Source organism: Saimiri boliviensis, chromosome 11, assembly GCF_048565385.1.
Source record: "Saimiri boliviensis isolate mSaiBol1 chromosome 11, mSaiBol1.pri, whole genome shotgun sequence".
Lineage (NCBI taxonomy): Eukaryota > Metazoa > Chordata > Mammalia > Primates > Cebidae > Saimiri > Saimiri boliviensis.
The window spans coordinates 44,716,121-44,738,710 of NC_133459.1; the positions used below are offsets into that span (position 1 = coordinate 44,716,121).

The 22,590-nt window shown below is 40.1% G+C and overlaps 1 protein-coding gene across 17 annotated transcripts in view; it reads left to right on the top strand.

The window, feature by feature from the left end:
- Positions 1-22,590, top strand: part of MAST2 (microtubule associated serine/threonine kinase 2) — a 229,012-nt gene that overhangs the window by 109,512 nt on the left and 96,910 nt on the right. For 7 of the 17 annotated variants that reach the window (XM_074380734.1, XM_074380742.1, XM_074380735.1 and 4 more), the window contains one exon: positions 21,452-21,646. The exons of 7 other annotated variants lie outside the window; for them this stretch is intronic. In XM_074380734.1, the coding sequence (XP_074236835.1) occupies positions 21,452-21,646 (195 nt within the window). Of the gene's footprint in view, positions 1-15,705; positions 17,866-21,451; positions 21,647-22,590 lie in introns of those variants that run through there. 3 more of the 17 variants (XM_074380744.1, XM_039474589.2, XM_010347404.2) reach the window with 3 other exon arrangements.

Genomic DNA, 22,590 nt, shown 5'->3' on the forward strand with positions numbered 1-22,590 from the left:
CCCTCTCCATATATAAAATTTCACATAGCATCAGTTACCTACAACTTACAGAGTTGTAAAGTAGCTCAAAGATGGTGAAATACTAGAATCAAACTAGAAGAGTATTCTCTAAACAATGCATAGGTTTTTATTAGGAATATCCAGTAACCTTTTTTTTCTTTTTAACTTTTCCATTAAAAAAAATAATAATAATCTCCTACCTTTTCATCTAAAATAATCTGAAACATTTTTTGGTCACGAAACAAGGGTGGTCTCATTAGGCCTGGCCTGATTATTTGCATAGTGTACCCAGAATATTAATTTACCGTAAGGCCTTCTTAAGTTTGCTTTTCTGAAAATTTTTATAAAGAATCTCAGATTGGACTTTTAAAGGCCTCTATTTGTATTTTGAGGCTAGGAAGGCAAGCCTAAGAAACTCTCTATACATTTCACCTGTAATACTTATAACTTTGGGTGAATTCCTAAGGGTCCTGGACCTTCCAGGAAGTGACTTCCTGGAAGACAGACTGTCTGTAGGTCACATACAACCATATGTAAGTCTGGACCCTGTAAAGCTAGATACCAGGCCAGTTTCTTCAGGAAGATTTTGTTAAGTAATGGCTCCATAAAGTCAACCATAGTTCCTTAAAAGTGATTTGTTATACCTGATCAAATGAACATGATTCTCAAATGTCACCTTTCAGGCAAGCCCTTTGTTACACAGTCATTTTTTACAATTATATTCTGGTCAAATGGAGAACAGAATCTTGTTAGCCGTATTCAAATAACTGTATTACCTTGAACTGTAAGGAGACTCGGTAAGACCTTCTTAGTTTTGGGTTAGGGGAGGGTCAGTGAGAATCAGATGTGATTTAGGAATGTTTCATTTTACAGGAGCAAAGTCTGTTTAATTGTTAAGGGTTATAGATAGCCTAACAAGGAATACAACTGGCTTCCTTGCATATTAGAAAATGGACATTAAAATAACATTTCAAACAAATTATTATAATCATTTTTTATAGTTCATTCACTTCTGTGTACATAATTCTCATTTCACTGGATCTTAGGTTAGTAGTCAGCTTCTTAATTAAAAAAAGTTCTGGAAATTCTGACTCAGTTTATTGGTATGGTTTGGAAGTTGTCCAGTTGTCCAAGCAGTGCCGTTGGAAGCCTCTCTCTTCTTTAATATGTTAGTAGTTTTAAAATACCTGCTGCAGGCCTTTTCCGTGGAGCACTGGGACAGCTCTTCTTTGTTGAAGACACAGACTTTGGCTTCTATTTGATTGCAGAATCTTCAGATAAGCCTTGCACAAAACAGAATCTGTCTGTATTTGACAGAGACTCATATCAAAAGAACAATGCTGGTGGCTCACGCTTGTAATCCCAGCGCTTTGGAAGGTCGAGGTGGGAGGATTGCTTGAGCTCAGGAGTTTGAGACCAGCCTGGCCAACATGGTGAAACCCTGTCTCTACAAAAATATACAAAAGTTAGCTAGGCATGGTAGCACACACTTGTGGTCCCAGCTACTCAGGAGGCTAAGGTGGAAGGATCCCTTGAGCCTGGGAGGTGGAGGTTGCAGTGAACTGAGATCATGCCACTGCACTCTAGCCTGGGTGACAGAGTGATACCCTGTTTCAAATTAAAAAAACAAAATTACACTGTAAGTTTTATTGTAGTGTTTTCTATACATAGGATCTGATTTGGGGAAGACAAATCTTCAAAGAATTATTAGTGAAAACGCTTAAGATAGGATTGTTGTGCTTGAGAAATAATATCTGGTTACTTATTTAACCTAAGTGACAGTAAAACATTTATAAACAAATGTAGAAAGTAACACAATTTTAAATAACTGTAGTTTTTTTGTATGAAGAGTCTTAGGCTTGCTTGATTAATTAAGGACATGAGTCAGGATAAAGTACAGACAAATTTTCTAGCAAGACACAAAAAATTGCTATCTAGGCATATTACACAGCATAAAATAATACATTTTAATATTGTAGATAATGGCAGTAAATAGTAAACCAGGGACATGGACTCACCAAAATTGAATTAATTATTTGCTAAGATTTTAACCAGTTTGTAGCTTTTTAGACTCAAGTATTATAAACCATGACAGTCAGCCGGGCGCGGTGGCTCAAGCCTGTAATCCCAGCGCTTTGGGAGGCTGAGGCGGGTGGATCACGAGGTCAAGCGATCGAGACCATCCTGGTCAACATGGTGAAACCCCGTCTCTACTAAAGATACAAAAAAATTAGCTGGGCATGGTGGCACGTGCCTGTAATCCCAGCTACTCAGGAGGCTGAGGCAGGAGAATTGCTTGAACCCAGGAGGCGGAGGTTGCGGTGAGCCGAGATCGTGCCATTGCACTCCAGCCTGGGTAACAAGAGCGAAACTCTGTCTCAAAAAAAAAAATAAAATAAATAAAATAAATAAATAAATAAATAAACCATGACAGTCAAAATTCACAGTCCAAGTTTTGTCCTTCATTAGTTTTCATATCCTGGAACAAACTTAGGCTTTACTTGAGGACAAGTTTTAGGGGTCCTCAATGTCAGAATTAATTTTATAATGAATACTAAGATGTTGTTAAGATGCAGTGCATTTTTAGTGTTATCACCAAATGAATCAGTAAGTATTTTGTAATGTCTCAGTTTCCATTTTCAATACTGTAATTATTGATAGTTATATTCCATCGAAACGAACACTTTGGGATCCTTTGTTTTGTTTTGTTTCATGAATTTTGGCAAATGTATGTACCCATGTAACTACAACCATAATTAATAGATAGAACATTTTTATTACCCCTAAATATTCCTTCTGTAGTTTGGCAGTCAATCCCATCTTTTAGGTCTTGGCCCCAGGCAACCACTATTGTTTGGAATTACTGATTAGTTTTGCCTGTGGTAGAATTTCATATAAATGGAAATGACAAACCACTTGCTCTTTTGCATCTGGCTTCCTTTATGTTTCAATATTTTCGGTGTGACTGTATCACGATTTGATAGATATTTGGATTGTTTCTAGTTTTTTAATATTATGAATAAAGCTGCTATGATCATTCATGTATAAGTTTTTTAAATGAGCATATGTTTTCATTTCTCTTGGGTGTATACCTGGGATTGTTCAGTCCATAAAATCAATGCCCCACTCTCTGCTGCCATAGATGGGAATAACTTAGCCCTAAATAAACAAAACAAAACCCAGTTATGTAAAGGAACATTGAAATTAGAAATTTATAGATTCTATAAACTTCTGTGTTCATCTGGGAGCCAACTTCAGATTGACATTTCAGATTTACCTGTGGGGACCAAGCGCTGACGTACTTGGATGGTCCACATGAGTGTGACTCACAGGTTAATTCTTTGTGCATTTGGTGGAAGACTTCCAAAACTGTTTAACAGACAGTTTTTCAAAAACAAAATAAAAACAAAAAATCATGGCTTTCATCAAGGTATAAAATGAAAACATTCAAAGATTAAAGAAAAACAGCATATCATCAGTGAAGAAAACAGGCAAATATTGCAACCAATTTCATTATCAATTTTTATACAGTTAAAAGTTGGCAAAATATAAAAAATGATAGTTGAATTAATACTGCACATGTCTAGGGGTTCATCTAAATCAGCAATAAAGTGAAGGCAAATTCATAAATTATTAAAATATCCCTACTTTGGCTTTTTTTAAAAGTAAAATCGTTATTTATAATCAGTAATTTCTAATAAATTGTATTCTTTTAATAACAATGCCAAATGACATAGACTTTCTTGAATGACTATATTTCTTAGATTTTTTTTTTTTTTTTGAGACCGAGTTTCGCTGTCACCCAGGCTGGAGTGCGACGGTGTGATCTTGACTTGCTGCAACCTCTGCCTCCCTGGTTCAAGTAATGCTGGTGCCTCAGCCTCCTGAGTAGCTGGGACTGCAGGCATCGGTGCCACCACACCTGGCTAATTTTCGTGATTTTAGTAGAGACAGAGTTTCACCATGTTGGCCAGGCTGGTCTGGAACTCCAGACCTCAAGTGATCCTCCTGCCTTGGTCTCCCAAAGTGCTGGGAGCCACTGCATTTAGCCTCTTAGATTTCTGTTTTAATATTACCGGTTTATAGGGTACTGCAAAGGATAGAGATGAAGAGTTGCATAGGGTGAGTTACTGCAGAAAGGGCATGGAGTGTCTATGCGCTCTCCGGGCATGCCACTCTCCAGTAACTTCCACGTGTTCAACTGTCCTGAATCCAGGCGAGGAAATGTTATATTGAGGTGTAGGAGGGGAAGACAGGCTTCCACGAGAGAGTGTGGAAGGGGACTCCAGAGGTAAAATCCAGGATAGACAAAAACAGTGTTTGTGGAAGGGAATCCAAACATGGAGTCCAAAGGAGTATGGAAGAAGGGGACTTTTTAACCTGGGAGGAACCCCCATCTTCTCTAAGTCCTTAGGCCAATGAAAGGGGTTCCTTAGAACTTCTGCTAGAGTGATTGACTTTTTGTTTCTTCCCATTCCTGTGAAATTTAAACATAAACCGTTAAATCTCCCAGATGGACAGAGATGGAAGAGGGGCACGGCGCTGGAAGTTCTTGCTCTTAAAACTACGCCCCCTTGTGGACCCGGAAAGTGAACACATTGCCTCGCAATCATTGTTAGTCCAGTACATCATATTGTATGAATGTCTCCCAGGATGAGGCCATTCAGGTTTGCAGGTTTCCTACAATCTTATCAAATTCCAAAATCGGGATTTGCCTTAGTAAACCTACAATTTCATACTTTTATACATCTGGAATAATTGAGTTTGAGAAAGCGGTACCTCTTGTTCTTAGACTCTTTTGGGTTGTTAACATTGAATTTTCCTCAGTTAGTAACCCTAACTCATTTATTCACTTGTTTACTCTCAGCTACAATTTTTCCTTCTCTCTGTTTATACCCAAACCTTTTCACATTTGAAAGGGACATTAGAATCTCTCTTGTGCTGTTCTAGCTTGCAGGCAGCAATACAAGTCTAGGAGTAGCTCCTCCCCAGTCCACTCCATTCAGATAGGGTTAAGTTATATAGGAGCAGAACTAGTGAGCTGTTTTTACCACCAGGCAATATAGGTGCATTCACTGTTAGTCCCACTTTCGCTAAATGGGGTGAAAGTACTACCTACCCCAGTAATGTTCTGAGGAATTTTGCCATAAGGTTTAAAAACATATTTACAGTTTTTTCTTAGAAATCATCCCTGCTTTTTCGGCACTTATAGTTGCAACACTGGTCCTAGGACCACTGCATCAGGTAGGAGAGAAAAAATAAAGTTTTCAAAGGTGATTTGTGGAGGAAAGAAAAAACTACAGGCTAGGCAAGGTGTCTTATGCCTGTAATGCCAGCATTTTGGGAGGCCAAGGTGGGAAGATTGCTTGAGCTCAGGAGTTCAAGACCTGCCTGGGCAACATGGCAAAACCCTGTCTGTACCAAAAATGCAAAAAATAGCTGGGTGTGGTGGTGCTTGCCTGTGGTCCCAGCTACTTGAGAGGCTGAGGTAGGAGGATGTCACTGCACTCCAGCCTGGGCAACAGAGCAAGACCCTGTCTCAAAAAACAAAAAGGGCCAGGCACAGTGGCTCACACCTGTAATCCCAGCACTTTGGGAGGCCGAGGCAAACAGATCACCTGAGGTCAAGAGTTTAAGACCAGCCTAGCCAACATATAGTGAAACCCCATCTCTACTAAAAACACACACACACACACACAAAAGAAAAATTAGCCAGGCATGGTGGTGCATGCCTGTAGTCCCAGCTACTTGGGAAGCTGAGGCAGGAGAATTGCTTGAACCTGGGAGCTGAGATGGTGCCACTCCACTCCAGCCTGGGTAACAGAGTGAGACTCTGTCTCTCAAAAACAAACAGACAACAACAAAACAGAAACAAAAGAAAAAGAAAAAAAATCATAGTTATACAAGTGTACTCCTCCCCTGGAAAGAATTGTGTAGTCATACTAGCATCCTCCCCAACCCCTCTTCCTCGGATCAACCAGAAAAACAGAGAAAAAGTCCCACATTGAGTGTAAGCACATACACACTCATGATGGCCTGTAAGCCACCTCTTCATGCTTTTATCTCCCCCTGTTTTAGACAACCAATGTTTCAATTGCCCATTCTACTCTCTATCAGACTATTACTCTAAAAGAATATCTCACTCTGTTCATTGTTGGACATTATGGGCTCTACAGTGTGTTCCTTGAAGAAATGATGATAGGCCATTCAAATCCATGCAGTATCTTCTGTTGTTGTTGTTTTTTAATGGTACTCTGAGCATTTTTATCTTCCGTGGGATAAGCAAAGCCCACACCAGAGTCAGTGTCTATTCCTGTCAAGACCCATTTGTAACCTCCAGGGCTACCGGCATTAGTCTCATTTGCCAGCTATGTTCAGGGCCTTCCTACCAGAGAATCTGCCCCATAGCCACCAGCAATCTCTGTCTGTGTTGTAGGGAAACAGAACGGTTCTTTCTGGCATTTTGTGCCTGAGAGGGTGCAAAAGAATCCTGTCTGAATTCAGCTCATCTCTGCACTGCTGCAGTGCCCCCATACTCACTTTTTTCAGGGACTGAGGTGGCCACCTCAACGGAGAACAGGGGATGTCTACTTATTGTTTCCTGTCACCTTAATGCATCCCTCAAATCTCTTTAAGGCCATGCTCCATATGGGCATTCTTTTAGCAGGCCAGGTTTCCATTGTCCTCTCACCTGAGTGTATAGCCAAGCCATTGGTCACGTTGCATGAGATCAGTAAAGACCCAGACACAGGAGCTTCTACCATTGTTCAATTCTTCCATCAGTCAGTGTTAGAAAAATAGAATGCAGTTCAGCCCACCACATGGATCTGTTTTTACCATCTTTGATCAGAGGAGCAGTCTTCCAAAGCAGGATGGTTTCCATTTACCTTGGAATTACTGTCCATGAACCAGGCAGCTCCTGGTCAGTGTTTTTTTGTTTTTTTGTTTTTTTCCCCCCATTAAATTCTATTTAGAGGATATTTACTTTGCTGAAGCAATAGAAATAGAATTGGCCAAAAATATTTTTTCTTTCCTTTTTTTTTTTTTTTTTTTTTTGTTAAGATTCAGGGGTACATGTACAGGTTTGTTACATGGACATATTGTATAATGCTGGGGTTTTGGCTTCTAATGAACCCATCAGCCAAATAGTGAACATAATACCCAATAGGTAGTTTTTCCTATGCTTGCCACACCTCCTTTCCCCTTTTGGAGTCCCCAGTGTCTACTGTTTCCATCTTTATCTCCATATGTACCCATTTTTAGCTCTCACTTGTAAGTGAAAACACATGGTATTTGATTATCTGTTTCTGAGTTATTTCATATAGAATAATAACCTCCAGCTATATCCATATTGCTGCAAAGGACAAGGTTTCATTCTTTTTATGGTGCATAATATTTCATGGTATATATGTACCACAGTTTCTTTATCCAATCCACTGTTGATAGGCTAGGTTGATTTCATGAGTTTGCTATTATGAATAGTGCTGTGATAAATATACCAGTGAAGGTGTCTTTTTTGGTAAACTAATTTCCTTATGCTGTGTCTTAAAGCCCAAGGAAAAAAAAATTTAACAATTAAAAAAAATTTTTTTAAAGATTTATTTTCTTGGCTGGGTGCAGTGGCTCACACTTGTAATCCTAGCACTTTGGGATGCTGAGGCAGGTGGATCTAGAGGTCAGGAGTTCAAGATCAGTTTGGTCAAGATGGTGAAACCCCGTCTCTACTAAAAATATAAAAATTAGCCAGATGTGGTAGCATGTGCTTGTAGTCCCAGATACTTGGGAGGCTGAGGCAGGAAAATTGCTTGAACCCAGTGTCAAGTTTATTCTCTGTAGGTTTACTGCCCAGTTAAAAATGAGGAAACTCAGGCCAGCACAAGAAAATTAGATGCCAATTTATTCAGCTCCCGGACGACGGACGATCTGTGATCCCAGTGAGAGGGGCCAGGGAAGTCGCCCCCGATTCCTCTCAGGAGTGGGGTTTTATAGGAAGTGAAGGCCTTCGATTGGATTTGGAGAAGCAGGATGTGGATGGGGTGAGCTGCTATTGGTAGGTAGGTGGGACTTCTGGTGAGCTGGCTAAGTGCTGAGTGCAGAGGGGATTTCCAAGGGTGGGGTTAGGTGCTGAGTGCAGAGGGGATTTCCAAGGGTGTGGTTAGGTGCCCAGTGCAGAGGGGATTTCCAAGGCGGAGCTAGATGATTGACATAATGTAAATTTTCAAGCGGGGAGGGAGATGGGCGTGTCTGAACTCCCCTCGAGGCAACCAGCCATACACTCAGGAGGCAACAGAACAGTACTCTGTCTCAAAAAAAAAAAAAGATTTCTTTTCCCTTGGGTACATACCCAGTAGTGGGATTGCTAGATCAAACAGTAGTCTATTTCTAGTTCAGTGAGAAATCCCTATGCTATTTTCTGTAGGGGTTGAACTAATTTACATTCCCACCAACAGTATATAAGCATTTCCTTTTCTCTGCATCCAACATCTGTCATTTTCTATTCTGACTGGTATAAGATGGTATCTCATTATGGTTTAATTTGCATTTCTCTGATGATTAGTAATGTTGGATATTTTTTTAATTAGTTTGTTGATTGCTTGTCTTCTTTTGTGTCTGTTGCCTACTTTTTAATAGATTTGTTTTTTTCTTATGATTTAAATTTCTTATAGATTCTGGATATTAGTCCTTTGTTGGATGTATAGTTGGCAGATATTTTCTCCCATTTTGTGGATTGTCTTTTTACTCTGTTGATTGTGTCTTTTGCTGTACAGAAGCTCTTTAGTTTAATTGAATCTCATTTGTCTGTTTTTCTTTTGGTTATATTTGTTTGAGGTCTTAGTCATAAATTATTTGCCTAAGGCCAATGTCCGGAAGAGTTTTTCCTAGGTTTTCTTTTAGGGTTTTATAGTTTCAGGTCTTATATTTAAATCTTTAATCTATCATGAGTTAATTTTTTTTTTTTTTTTTGAGACGGAGTTTCGCTCTTGTTGCCCAGGCTGGAGTGCAATGGCGCGATCTCCGCTCACCGCAACCTCCGCCTCCTGGGTTCAGGCAATTCTCCTGCCTCAGCCTCCTGAGTAGCTGGGATTACAGGCACGCGCCACCATGCCCAGCTAATTTTTTGTATTTTTAGTAGAGACGGGGTTTCACCATGTTGACCAGGATGGTCTCGATCTCTCGACCTCGTGATCCACCCGCCTCGGCCTCCCAAAGTGCTGGGATTACAGGCTTGAGCCACCGCGCCCGGCCGAGTTAATTTTTGTATATGGTGAGAGATAGGGGTCCAGTTTAATTTTTCTGCATATGGTTAGCCAATTTTCCCAGCACCATTCATTGAATGGAGTGTTCTTTCCCCACTGATTATTCTAGTCAACTCTGTTGAAGATCAGTTTGCTGCAGGTGTATGGATTGACTTGTGGGTTCTCTGTTTTATTTCATTGAGCTATATGTCTGTTTTTGTACCAGTACCCTGTTGTTTTGGTGACTGTATCTGTTTTTTTTTTTTTTTTTTTTTTTTTTTTTTTTTTTTTTGAGAGACGGAGTTTTGCTCTTGTTACCCAGGCTGGAGTGCAATGGCGCGATCTCGGCTCACCGCACCCTCTGCCTCCCGGGTTCAGGCAGTTCTCCTGCCTCAGCCTCCTGGGTAGCTGGGATTACAGGCATGCGCCACCATGCCCAGCTAATGTTTTATATTTTTAGTAGAGACGGGGTTTCACCATGTTGACCAGGATGGTCTCGATCTCTTGACCTTGTGATCCACCCGCCTCAGCCTCCCAAAGTGCTGGGATTATAGGCGTGAGCCACTGTGCCCTGCCGACTGTATCTTTATAGTATGATTAGAGTGAGGTAATGTGATGCTTCCAGCTTCGTTACTTTTGTTTAGGATTGCTTTCACTATGTGGGCTCTTTTTTTGTTCCATATGAATTTTGGAATAGTTTTTCCTGATTCTTTGAAAAATGGCATTGGCAATTTGATAAAAATTGCATTGGGCAGTATAGTCATTTTCACAATACTGATTCTTCCTATCCATGATCATGGGATATTTTTTCATTTGTTTGTGTTGTCTGTGATTTCTTTCATCAGTGTTCTTTAGCTCTCCTTGTAGAGGTTTTTCATCTTGGTTAAATATATTCCTAGATATTTTATTTTGGTTGTGGCAGCTGTAAATGGGATTGGTGTCTTGATTTGATTCTGAGTTTGAATGTTGGTGTATAGAAATGCAGCTGATTTTGAGCATTAATTTTATATCCTGAAACTTTACTAAAATTGTCTATTGGGTCTAGGAATCATTTGGAGGAATGTTTATGGTTTTCTAGGTATAGGATTATTTTGTTGGTAAACAGATATAATTTGACTAACTCTGCTCCTATTTGGATGCTTTTTATTTTTTTCTCTTGCCTAATTGCTCTGGTTAACACTTCCAGTACTATGTGGAATAGGAGTAGTGAGAGTAGACATCCTCGTCTTGTTCCACTTCTTAGGGGGAATGTTTCAGTTTTTACCCATTAGGTATGATGCTGTTGGCCTGTGAGTTTATCATACATGGTTGTTACTATTTTGAGGTGTCTTCCTTCAGTGCCTAATTTGTTGAAAGTTTTTAATCACGAAGTGTTGAATTTTATCAAATGCTTTTTCTATGTCTGTTGACATAATCATATGGTTTTTGGTTTTTATTCTGTTTATGTGGTAAATGACATTTATTGATTTGTGCATGCTGAACCATCCTTGTATCCCAGGCATAAAACCACTTGATCATGATCTGGTTATCTTCTTGATGTGTTGCTGGATTCAGTTTGTTAGTATTTTGTTGAGGATTTTTATATTCATGTTCATCAGGGATATTGGCCTGTTTTTTTTTTTTTCTTGTTGTTGTTGTTGTTCTGTACTTGTCAGATTTTGGTATCAGGATGATATTGGTTTAGTGGAACGAGTTAGAGAAGAATCCCTCATACTTGATTTTTTGTTTAATGGTTTCAGATTGGTACCAGTTCTTCTTTGTACATCTGGTAGAACTTGGCTGTGAATCCTCTGTGAGGCAGAGGTTGCAGTGAGCTGAGGTTGCGCCACTGCGCTCGATCCTGGCCAACAGAGCAAGACTCTGTTTCCAAAAAGAAAAAGGAAAAAAAAAAAAAAGACGAAAATATATAGCACTAAATGCCTAACAGCAAAAAGAAAGATCTCAAATTAACAACTTAACATCATAGCTATAGGAAGTAGAGAACCAAAAACAGGCCAAACCCAAATTTAGCAGAAGAAAAGAAGTAAGAAAGATCAGGGCAGAACTAAATAATATTGAGGCCAAAAATATGACATAAAGGAGCAACAGAACAAAAAGTGGGTTGTTTCAAAGGATGAACAAAATTGTTAAACTGCTGGATAGATTAACCAAGAAAAGAGAAGATTTAAATAAGCACAATCAGAAATGACAAAAGTGATGTTACAACTGATATCACAGAAATACAAAAGATCCTCAGAGACTACTTATGACATTCTATGAGAATAAACCAGAGAAATCTGGAAGAAATGAATAAATTCCTTGAAACACAGAAACTCCTAAGAATGAACCAGGAGGAAATGGAAATCCTGAACAGACCAATAATGAGCTATAAAACTGAATCAGTAATTTAAAAATCTACCAACGAAAAAAACGCCCAGGACCAGAAGGATCAAGTGATCCTCAGCCTCTTGAGTAACTGGGATTACAGAAACGCACCACTATGCCTGGGTAATTTTCGTATTTTTAGTAGAGGCAGGGTTTCACCATGTTGCCCAGGCTGGTCTCAAACTCCTGAGCTCAGGCCATCCTCCCACCTTGGCCTCCCAAAGTGCTGGGATTACAGGCATGAGCCGCCGTGCCTAGCCTAAACTTTAGTCTTAACAGTGCTTTTGTTGTATGTTCTGGAGATTTTGGTATGTTATGTCTCTATTTTTATTTATTTAAAAATTTTTTTTGATTTCTGCCTTAATCTCATTCTTTAAAGTCATTCAGGAACAAATTGCTTAGTTCCCATGTACTTGTGTGGTTTTGAGAGTTTCTCTTGGTATTGATTTTTAATTTTATTCCATGAGGTCTGAGAAGATGGTTGATATGATTTTCATTTTAAAAAAATTTATTGAGACCAGCTTTATAACCAAGCATGTAGTCAATTTTAGAGAATGTTCTGTGTGCAGATGAGAATGAGTTTAGAATTGGATTCTTCCTGAATCGAGTCTTCATGTGATAAAATAGCCCAGGTGACACCTAGCTTGCAGCTTTATGAGACCCTAAGCAAGGACCTAGCTAAGCTGTGCTTGAATTCCTGAATCAGAAACTATGAGATAATAAATGTGTATTTGTTTTGTTTTGTTTTGAGACAGAGGTTCGCTCTTGTTACCCAGGCTGGAGTGCAATGGCACGATCTCGGCTCACCGCAACCTCCGCCTACTGGGTTCAGGCAATTCTCCTGCCTCAGCCTCCCGGGTAGATGGGACTACAGGCGTGCACCACCATGCCCAGCTAATTTTTGTATTTTCAGTAGAGACGGGGTTTTACCTTGTTGACCAGGATGGTCTCTATCTCTTGACCTCGTGATCCACCTGCCTCAGCCTCCCAAAGTGCTGGGATTATAGGCGTGAGCCACCACGCCCGGCTATGTGTATTGTTTTAAGTGGCTAAGTTTTTGCTAATTTGTTATGCAATGGAAAACTAATACATCATGAAAGCCCATTTTCCCCATTTTCTTGCTTACTTACTTGCTTATTTATTTGTTTAGAGACAGGGTCTCATTTGGGGTTCAATTGCTGTGTGCTACTGTTAGGAATAGTATGCTAAATTATGAGTACCTTTAGAACCTTGAATTAAAACAGGAATAAGTAAATGGATGCTTGACTCTGTTAGGAGATAATACTTTCTTAGGCATGCTATCTAGACATTGATGTTATTTGACAGGAAGGATGTAACAGTTTGTTTTGTCTTTTATTTCTAACACCCTGTGCTGCTCATATATTCCATATTCTCAGGCAGAGTTCTCTAAAGTTTGTAGTTTCACAGCTGATAAATGGCATTCTGACATAGTTGCCTCTCGGAGTCTTGCTTAGTCACCAGGCTGGAGTACAGTGGTGCAATCTCGGCTCACTGCAATCTCCACCTGCCAGGTTCAAGTGATTCTCCTGCGTCAGCCTCCCAAGTAGTTGAGATTACAGGTGTGCGCCACCCCACCCAACTAATTTTTATATTTCTAGTAGAGACGGAGTTTGACCATGTTGTCCAGGGTGGTCTCAATTACCTGACCTCGTGATCCTTCTCGGCCTCCCAAAGTGCTGGGATTACAGGTGTGAGCCACTGTACCCAGCCACTTGCCTCTTTTTTAAAAGACATAGGGAGAAATATGTGGACAGAGGTTTTCCTGTGGTCTGAACAGTGTAAGTCACAAGAATGGATTTTTAGGGTTCCACTTTGCCAGTGCGGAATCTTGTGATAGAGGAAACCCCATTTCTTTAATGACTTTGTTTTTTGTGTTTGTGTTATTTTGCAGGATCTCTAAAGTGAGAAGCCCATAGCAGAGGCCTTTCTTCCCTGGCTCTACAGTCAATAAATAGATGTATGAATGAATAAGAGAAGGCACATGTTTCTTTTGCCATACTGCAAATTATTGAGCCCTGTCACCAGTCCCAGGGAAATGTTAGGCCTTCCTAGTCCTGGCAAAGCTTCAGGAATATTGGCACCAATGGATTCTCATGCCACTAACAAGAGTACTCTGTGTGGGAATGTGTTACCTGGAGGTAAAAGTAATATCTTCTTTGGTCAGATAAAGGATGTAAAATATGGCTTTCATTCTCTAAAAATCAAACAAATATTTTCTCACTTTAGCATTATTTAAGGAGCGCCATGCTTTCTCTCCTCCACCCAAGGAATACTGCTCTGCAGTAGTACTGCTCTGCAATATATGAGAGAAATTCATTTGCTGCTGTTGTCAGAATTTTCTCCTGAAAGGTAGAGCACAGTGATTTATAACATCGGAAGCTAGAGTTAGACTGCTTCAGTTTACCAACTTGGCTGAAGACAGTAACACTTCTGGCTAGTGTAATTCATATATATATATATATATATATATATATATATATATATATAACCAGGCACCAATATATTGAGGAAATGCTACTTTCTGCTTACCACTGGTATGTTCTTAACAATAATGGGAGTAATAGTACATATATCATATGATTATGATGAGTACTACATGAGTATTTATGTGTAAAATGCTTAGAATAGAACCTAATAAATAGTTAAGCACTTCATAAATAAATGTTGGTTGCTGTTGTGTCGTCATCATCATCATCATCATCATCACCATCATTATTATTTATTCAGTAGCCTGGTCTTGGGTATTAGAGAATTGGAGAATACTGTTTAGAAATGTAGGGTTCAGCCATAACTGCAAGCCTTAGCGGGGGATGGGAGAATAGACCAAGGCTGGGGCTTTTGGCAACTTATCCTGATACTATCTGCTATCACAGTGCTTTCCAATGTGGGATCCAGTACTTGTTTGAGAGCTGCAAGATTTCTGAGAAGGTGTTCTAGTTATCTTTAGGGCCTGCTACTGAACTGGGGAAGGAGCTGAGAGGGCTGAGTAATTGGACTTATACATGGAGAGGAAAAGTGAGGGCCTGTAGCTGCGAGCTGGTGTGAGTTTGCTTGGGTAATTAGAACTATGGCTTTCAAGCTTTTTAGACTTTGACCTCAGTAACGAATAGAGTTTGCATTATGACCCATCACTTATGTGTGCATTTGTGTATTTGTGAAGCAGGAGTGGCCTGCCTCAAGAAACAGACCCCTAGGACACTGAACTAGAAAAGGAAGGGGGAGCAAGGCTTTATGTTTTGTCCAAACGGCCAAGCTCCCATAACAAAGAGAAGCTCTGCCTTTATATAGGCTTATACTCTAGATATTACATGTGAAAGGATCTTAGGTTTCCAGCCTTTGAAGTGACAAGTGAAAGGGTCTTGGGTTTACAGCTTTAGAAATCACATATGAAAGGGTCTTGGGTTTACAGTTTTAGGAATTACATGTGAAAGGTTTCTGGTCTTGGAGGAGTCGGGTGGGGGTTTGATCTTGTTTAAGTAAAAACAGCGTCTTCTTCCGGAGAGATTCTCCGATTACCAGGCCTGCTATCTTATAGGAAGGTTATTTAGAAGCAATCAGCCAACCTTTTCTTCTATTGAAATGAAGTGTGGAAGTCAAGAGGGAGGTGATCCTCGACACCTGGATCTGCTTCCTCATTTGTGTATATTTCAGTAATGGATGTCATAAACACATATTTCAGAAAACAGTGCTTGCCTTTACTGTGTGGGAACGACTCTGATATTTTCTATTCTATTTCATTTGTATATGTACTTTTTGTGTGCAGGCAGTTTCCCTTTTAGAAAATGTTGATCCTGACTTCCTAAATTTGTATCATGTCTTACTAAGGAGGTATGACCTGACTTTTTTTTTTTTTTTTTTTTTTTGAGACGGAGTTTTGCTCTTGTTACCCAGGCTGGAGTGCAATGGCGCGATCTCGGCTCACCGCAACCTCCGCCTCCTGGGCTCAGGCAATTCTCCTGCCTCAGCCTCCTGAGTAGCTGGGATTACAGGCACGTGCCACCATGCCCAGCTAATTTTTTGTATTTTTAGTAGAGACGGGGTTTCACCATGTTGACCAGGATGGTCTCGATCTCTCGACCTCGTGATCCACCCGCCTCGGCCTCCCAAAGTGCTGGGATTACAGGCGTGAGCCACCGCACCCGGCCTCTGGCAAGTTTTTCTAATCAGTTTCCCTAGCCTCCTTCCATATATTACCCAAATATTACTTTAATTCTTTAATCAAACCTACTTTACTCATTATTATAATTATTTGCTAAAGTATCTGTTTTCCATGACTGTTAGCTTCAGGGGAGTAGGAATTAGTCTTGCTCACAAGGATACTCCTGGCACCCAGCAGAATACCTAGCCTAGTAGGCACCAAATGAATAACGGATGAATAAACGTATGACTCAATCAACTTAGTAAATGGTTCATACTATTATTGTTAATATCATTGTAAGGCACACAATAAGGTCCTGTCTACCAGTTTGGAGCTGCATTGATGAAAACTATCAATTGCAATAATTTCAGCAAGAAGCTTTACTGGGGGGAAGAATATGCTCTATTATCACATATTTACTGACAATCTCCTGGCTGGCAGTCACTCCATAGTGGTGTGATCTTGGCTCACTGCAACCTCCACCTCCTGGGTTCAGGCAATTCTCCTGCCTCAGCCTCCTGAGTAGCTGGGATTATAGGCACGCACCACCATGCCCAGCTAATTTTTTGTATTTTTAGTAGGGACGGGGTTTCACCATGTTGATCAGGTTGGTCTCAATCTCTCGACCTTGTGATCCACCCACCTCAGCCTCCCAAAGTGCTCGGATTACAGGCTTGAGCCATCGCGCCCGGCCGACCTGACTTTTTAAATTGATATCATGTCTTACTAAAGAGGTGTGACCTGCATTTTAAAAAGCACCGATTTGCCTGTGAATTAGTCCTTTGAAAATTACCATAGAAAAAACAGCTTGACATACTTTGTCATCTAGGTGAATGAGAGAAGCTTATCAGAGTTTGCAGGGCCTCTGAAACGGGGGACTAGACTTGCTTCTCTTTGGCTCTCTTAGCTGCCAGTGTTTAGCTCCACAGTTTACTTGATCACGTGGCTTTCTTGAGTCTAGGTTCCTTTTCTCAGATGGCTTTCTATTTGTTGAGATTTATCTCTTCCTTTAGACTGGGAGATTGCTCTAAGAGGGCAGGACCTATAGTAATAGCTAACACTTCTATGGTGCTTTCTCTGTGCTAGGCAATTTGCTGTTTTACATATATTAATCCTCACCACAATCTATATATTGGTACCTTAATGATTTTTATTTTACAGGTGGGAAAACCAAATATACAGAAGTATGCTTAGCTTACCCTTCAATAGAGGTCTTCTGCAGCTTACCTTAAACATTAATGGATGAAATTAAACTAGTTTCTGGGCTTATTTTCGTAATTTTCCGTTTGACTTATCTTACCACAAATATATTTAAATGATTAGAGAGTAACAGAAATTGAATAAAAAATGGTGCTGAACTTTGTCTGAAGAAGTACAGTTTACTTAAACTGGTCAAATTCAGCATTTGAATAATGACTGTGCTTTGAGCCCTAACATTAAAGCCCTGTGGTCATCCCTCAGGCTTGGGTTTGAGAATGCATAATTTTGCAGAAATGCCCACAGTCTTAGCTCATTGTTTTACCAGTTTGGAATCATTAATCTTTCTTCCAGTCCTTTACCCACTGCAACAGCTGTTTAGCTTTGCCCTTGCCTTCTGGGTTAATAGTATTTTTGACACAGTGTGAGTTTTCAAGTTGCTATGTATAATTTCTGCCAGTCTTTACTGCCGCCAGGCCTCAGGGTTGGAGGTTGCAACTGATTTGTGGGGGAGGGAGTTTGGTGCTTGTCACTGACGCAGGAACAAGGTGCTTTCTGTAGCTCTGATTTGTTGCTGGCTGAGTGTGAATGATGTCAGGCAGATCAGAGGACAGCTGATTCATTTGGGATCTGGAACTTGTCACTGCCCCACTGCTGCCTCCTGGGCTCTTAGGTCTTTTGTGGGGGGAGGGGAGGGGTAGTCTGAAGATCATGTTTTTAGAGAAAAGTACTTAAGTTTTTGTCGTAAGTTTGGGAAGCTTTTATAATTTCCTTTGGCTGACAGAACTGCATACCCCTTGTGTGAGAGAACTTCCTACCAAGACTCCAGTATGAGGGCAAAACTTGAGTAGCCAGGAGAATGATGAAACGGAGGCGAGAGAGACTGGGAGCACCATGTCTGCGGATTCAGTAAGGAGGCTGGGGTCTCTACTGGAAACTGGCAAATGTCAGGAAAAAAACTAATGCCAACTAACACAGCTTCGTTTATTTGAATGAAGACTGTTTTGGAGATGCCTGTCAGGAAGAGGGCTGAGCTGGCTTTATTAATTCAAGGTCAAAACAGTGGTCCTTGGCAGGGAAGGTTTCCAATTCCAGAAACTGAATTAAATGTCATTTTAGGGATTCCTAAAATGAATATTTTGAGAACTGGGTAAAAAAATGAAGACAATTATTTTCTTGCCTTGAAAGCAAATATTTATTTAAAGTTAGTGTCAAAGCTGCAAATACAAGCCCGAAGAATGTGAGAAGCAAATGGAAATGAAAAGTATCTCCTCCTTTGACTGGAGAGGATATTGTATTTCTGCCCATAGCCTGTGAGCTCAGGACCTCAGATCTACCCTTGCAGATTCAAGCATGGGCCCTTTAGGGTGTGACCTGAACCTCATTTCTATATTGGCCCATATACAAATAAACTTTATTAGGTGAGAATTTCAAAGCTGGGAGTAGAAGAAGGCTTCCACTTCAGGGTGACTTTTCCAAGAGCAGCTCAGGCTTATTTAATGAAGTGCCAAGTGAATTGACAGTGAATTAGAGAACCAGTGAAAGAAGAGACCTAGAATCCATTTCAGCTCAGTTGTCTATCTTAAAATGCCTTTGTTTAACTCACAGGGCGAAGGGAGTGTATTTCAGATTTTCTCCCTAAGTAAACTGCTTTCTCTGAGACAGACAGGCTTCTTCAGTGGGTTTCCTTTGTGATGTTGCCCCTCAGTGTCCGTGGATGCTTATTGATTGAATTAATGATTCTACTAGAGCTTGAGGAACAGGATGTGTTTGAAGTACATAGTTGGAGTATTGACACACTTTTTTTTTTTTTTGGAGACGGAGTTTTGCTCTTATTACCCAGGCTGGAGTGCAATGGCGCGATCTCGGCTCACCGCAACCTCCGCCTCCTGGGTTCAGGCAATTCTCCTGCCTCAGCCTCCTGAGTAGCTGGGATTACAGGCACGTACCACCATGCCCAGCTAATGTTTTGTATTTTTAGTAGATACGGGGTTTCATCATGTTGACCAGGATGGTGTCGATCTCTTGACCTCGTGATCCACCCGCCTCGGCCTCCCAAAGTGCTGGGATTACAGGCTTGAGCCTCCGCACCCAGCTTGTATTGACACACTTTTAAAAAAACCTTTTATTCCCATACTGACACAAAAGCAAAAGACCATTTAAAAAGAAACTTCATCAACTCATGTGTTATTTAAAGTAAAGGTCACTTGTTAACAAAATTAAAAATTTTTAAATGGAATTTGTAGTTTAAGAAAATATAAATGGTCAAAAATCACGGTTTTGTTTTTGTTTTTGAGAGTGTCTTACTTTATTACCCAGGCTATGCAGTGGCCCTATCACAGCTCACTACACCATGACCTCCTAGGCCCAAGGGATCCTTCCACCTCAGCAGCTGGGACCATAGGCATGCACCACCAAGCCTGGCTATTTTTGAATTTTTTATAGAAACAGGGTCTCTCTATGTTGCTCAGGCTGGTCTTGAACTCCTGAGCTCAAGTGATCCTCCTGCCTCAGCCTCCCAAAGCGCTGAGATTACCACACCTGGCAAATCATGCTCTTCAAACGTTGGTACACTGCTCTTGGTAATCATTGTATCTGTTTTATTGACTTTGAATTAGAAAAATAACCCCTGAGGATCTAATATGTTGTTTGTATATCACCTTTTCCTTTTTCAAACAATCCTTATTAGACTCTAGACCCATTGTATAACCAGTTTGCAGAGTAATAATTAGGGGCAAAAAGAAAATGAAATTTGGTTTTCATAGATTCTTAAAATTTCAATTGTATGTTCAACAAAATGGCTAAACCTCGTTTTATGTGATAAGATGTAAGACTTTCAAAATTTTGTTGTAAACATATTATTCAGGTTAACAAATAAGTGCTGTCTAATGTTCTAATTAGCTCTCGCATATATGAGAGCGAGTTTAACTTTGAAATAGTTCTTTGGAAGAGTGAAAATTCTTTCTGAAAATGAGAAATTAAAATTAATATTTTTACTTCTTTTTACTTTAAAACATTGAGTTTGTGGAAATGTAGGCCTAACTGCAATTTTAAATAGCTGTCTGCCCTCCTCTTCTGTATCCTGTTACACTCCCAGTTTGTGTACCCACCTGAGAAATAAACTGAAGATCACTAGAGTGATAATGACTAGGAAAGTGAAGATTTCCTTTGAATATATGTAAATAAGCACACGTGGAATGTATCCATATTATAAACAGTCAGAAGTAACAATACAGACAACTAACAATTTTACCATTTTGAAGTAGATCAGGTACTTATGTGATACTTAAGTAATTTTTTACCTTGGAAATTAAATATGGTGTGTGTATAGAAAGCCATGCCAATAAGGGAGCAAATTAAATATTATGAAACTGTGCATTATTTTTATTATGTGTTGTTTCTACTAATGGCAACAAATTAGAAATCTGTATTTATCACCTATCTGTTTTAAATCTAATGATCTTATTTATTTAATAATCTTCAATAGGACTTAACATATCAAAATGGCTAGATTGTTTTTATGGGAAAAAATAACCTGGGAATCTAAAATTTAAGTAGAAGCAAAATACATAGTTAACTGACATTATCTGATACATCAATTAGAGAAAAGTTAGCTAAATAAATTGTTATTGTTGTAGATATAATCAGTAATTTATAAACTATTGAGAATGTTTCACTCTTGGGGACATACGCATTTCTTTAGGAAGTTTTAGTCATTGAACATTAAATATTACCTGTTGGCTGCTAATGAATGAGTTGTAGTAAATTTGCAGTGTTTGGTTTGCCCAGAAACCAATTTTAAATACTTTGGGCTGGGCATGATGGCTCACGCCTGTAATCCCAGCACTTTGGGAGGTTGAGGCGGGTGGATCACCTGAGGTCAGGAGTTCGAGACCAGACTGACCAGTATGACGTAACACCATCTACTAAAAATAGAAAATTAGGCCAGATGCGGTGGCTCACGCCTGTAATCCCAGCACTTTGGGAGGTCAAGGCGGGTGGATCACGAGGTCAGGAGATCGAGACCATCCTGGCCAACATGGTCAAACCCCGTCTCTACTAAAAATACAAAAAAAAAAAAAAAAAAAAAAAGAGCTGGGCCTGGTGGCACACACCTGTATTCCCTGCTACTTGTCAGGCTGAGGCTGGAGAATTGCTTGAACCGGAGAGGCGGATATTGCAGTGAGCCAAGATCGTGCCATTGCATTCTACCCTGGGCAACAAGAGTGAAACTCAGTCTCAAAAAATAAAAATAAACATAGAATAAATACGTTGAATAGCCAAATCTTAAATGTTGTATTTTAATTTTATGGATTAAGTTTTCCTCTGTTGTCATCCTATACCAACATTGGTACTGAAGTATGATACTGGAGAATGATTTTTGGTCACTTACTTTTCTTGAGCTTTTGCCTAAACCAAGCACTTTGAATATGTTTCATTTTGGTTGAAAAGTTATCACTGACCTTGTTTTTTTCCTACTGTGATACCTTGTCAGTATCTCTACCCTTTGCCGAGGAGCTGAAGTAAACCAGCAGATGTTTTCACCCACATTTGCTCCAGCCCTCTTCCTCACTAAAGTCCCATTTAGTGCTGATTGTGTCCTGGCTACCTCTTCTCTTGCCTTTTTCCTGAATCCACGAGCCCACAGCAGTCCTGGCAGTCCTTGTTCCAGCCGCCCATTGCAGTGGAGGTAAGGAAACCTGCTATGAATCTGGGTCTTGACAATTGCTTCTGGCCAAATGGCAAAACCCATACCTTACTTCTTAATAATGGGGAGAAATGGAGTAAGAGTCTTCGTTCTGTCACAGAGAAGAGTAAAATAAGTATTACAGATTTCTGCTGTATGTCAGGAGAAAGGAGGGTAGCTTATCAGTAGTTGGATTTTTGAGGCTATTATAAGTTATGTGCCCATCCTGATCATCGGACAGCCTTGTGAACTATGACCTGTGACTACTCCAGAGCGTGGCAGAATGCTAGAACTCTCTGGAGAGTCTTTTTGTCCAAATCTCACATTTTACACAACGGGAAAATTTGAGTCCAAAACAAGTTAAATGGTTTGTTCAGGTTCTCCCTTCTCCCATTCTTTCTGCCTTCCTTTTTATATATTCAACATTATTTGATTATGCACTATGTGCTAGGACACGGTTTTAGGCATGGGAAACAAAGCAGTGAACATAAAACTCTTGACCTCAGGTGATCCACCTGCCTTGGCCTCCCAAAGCACTGGAATTACAGGCATGAGCCACCATGCCCACCCAGGACTTTTGTTTTAATGCTGAGTGAGATGAGTAGCCACTGAAAGATTTAAATAAGAATGTCATGATCACTCTGGGCTGACTTACACCTGTAATCCCAGCAGTTTCGGAGGCCAAGGCAGGTGGATCACTTGAGTTCAAGACCACTCAGGAGTTTGAGACCAGCCTGGGCAACATGGCAAAACCCTGTCACTTCAAAAAATACAAAAATTAGATGGGCATGGTGGTGTGTGCCTATAGTCTCTGCTACTAGGGTGGTGGCTAAGGTGAGAGGATGGCTTGAACCCAGGAGGTGGAGGTTGCAGTGAGGTGAGATCACACCACTGCACTCCAGCCTTGGAGCAAGACTCAAAACAAACAAACACCACTCTGTGTCTCA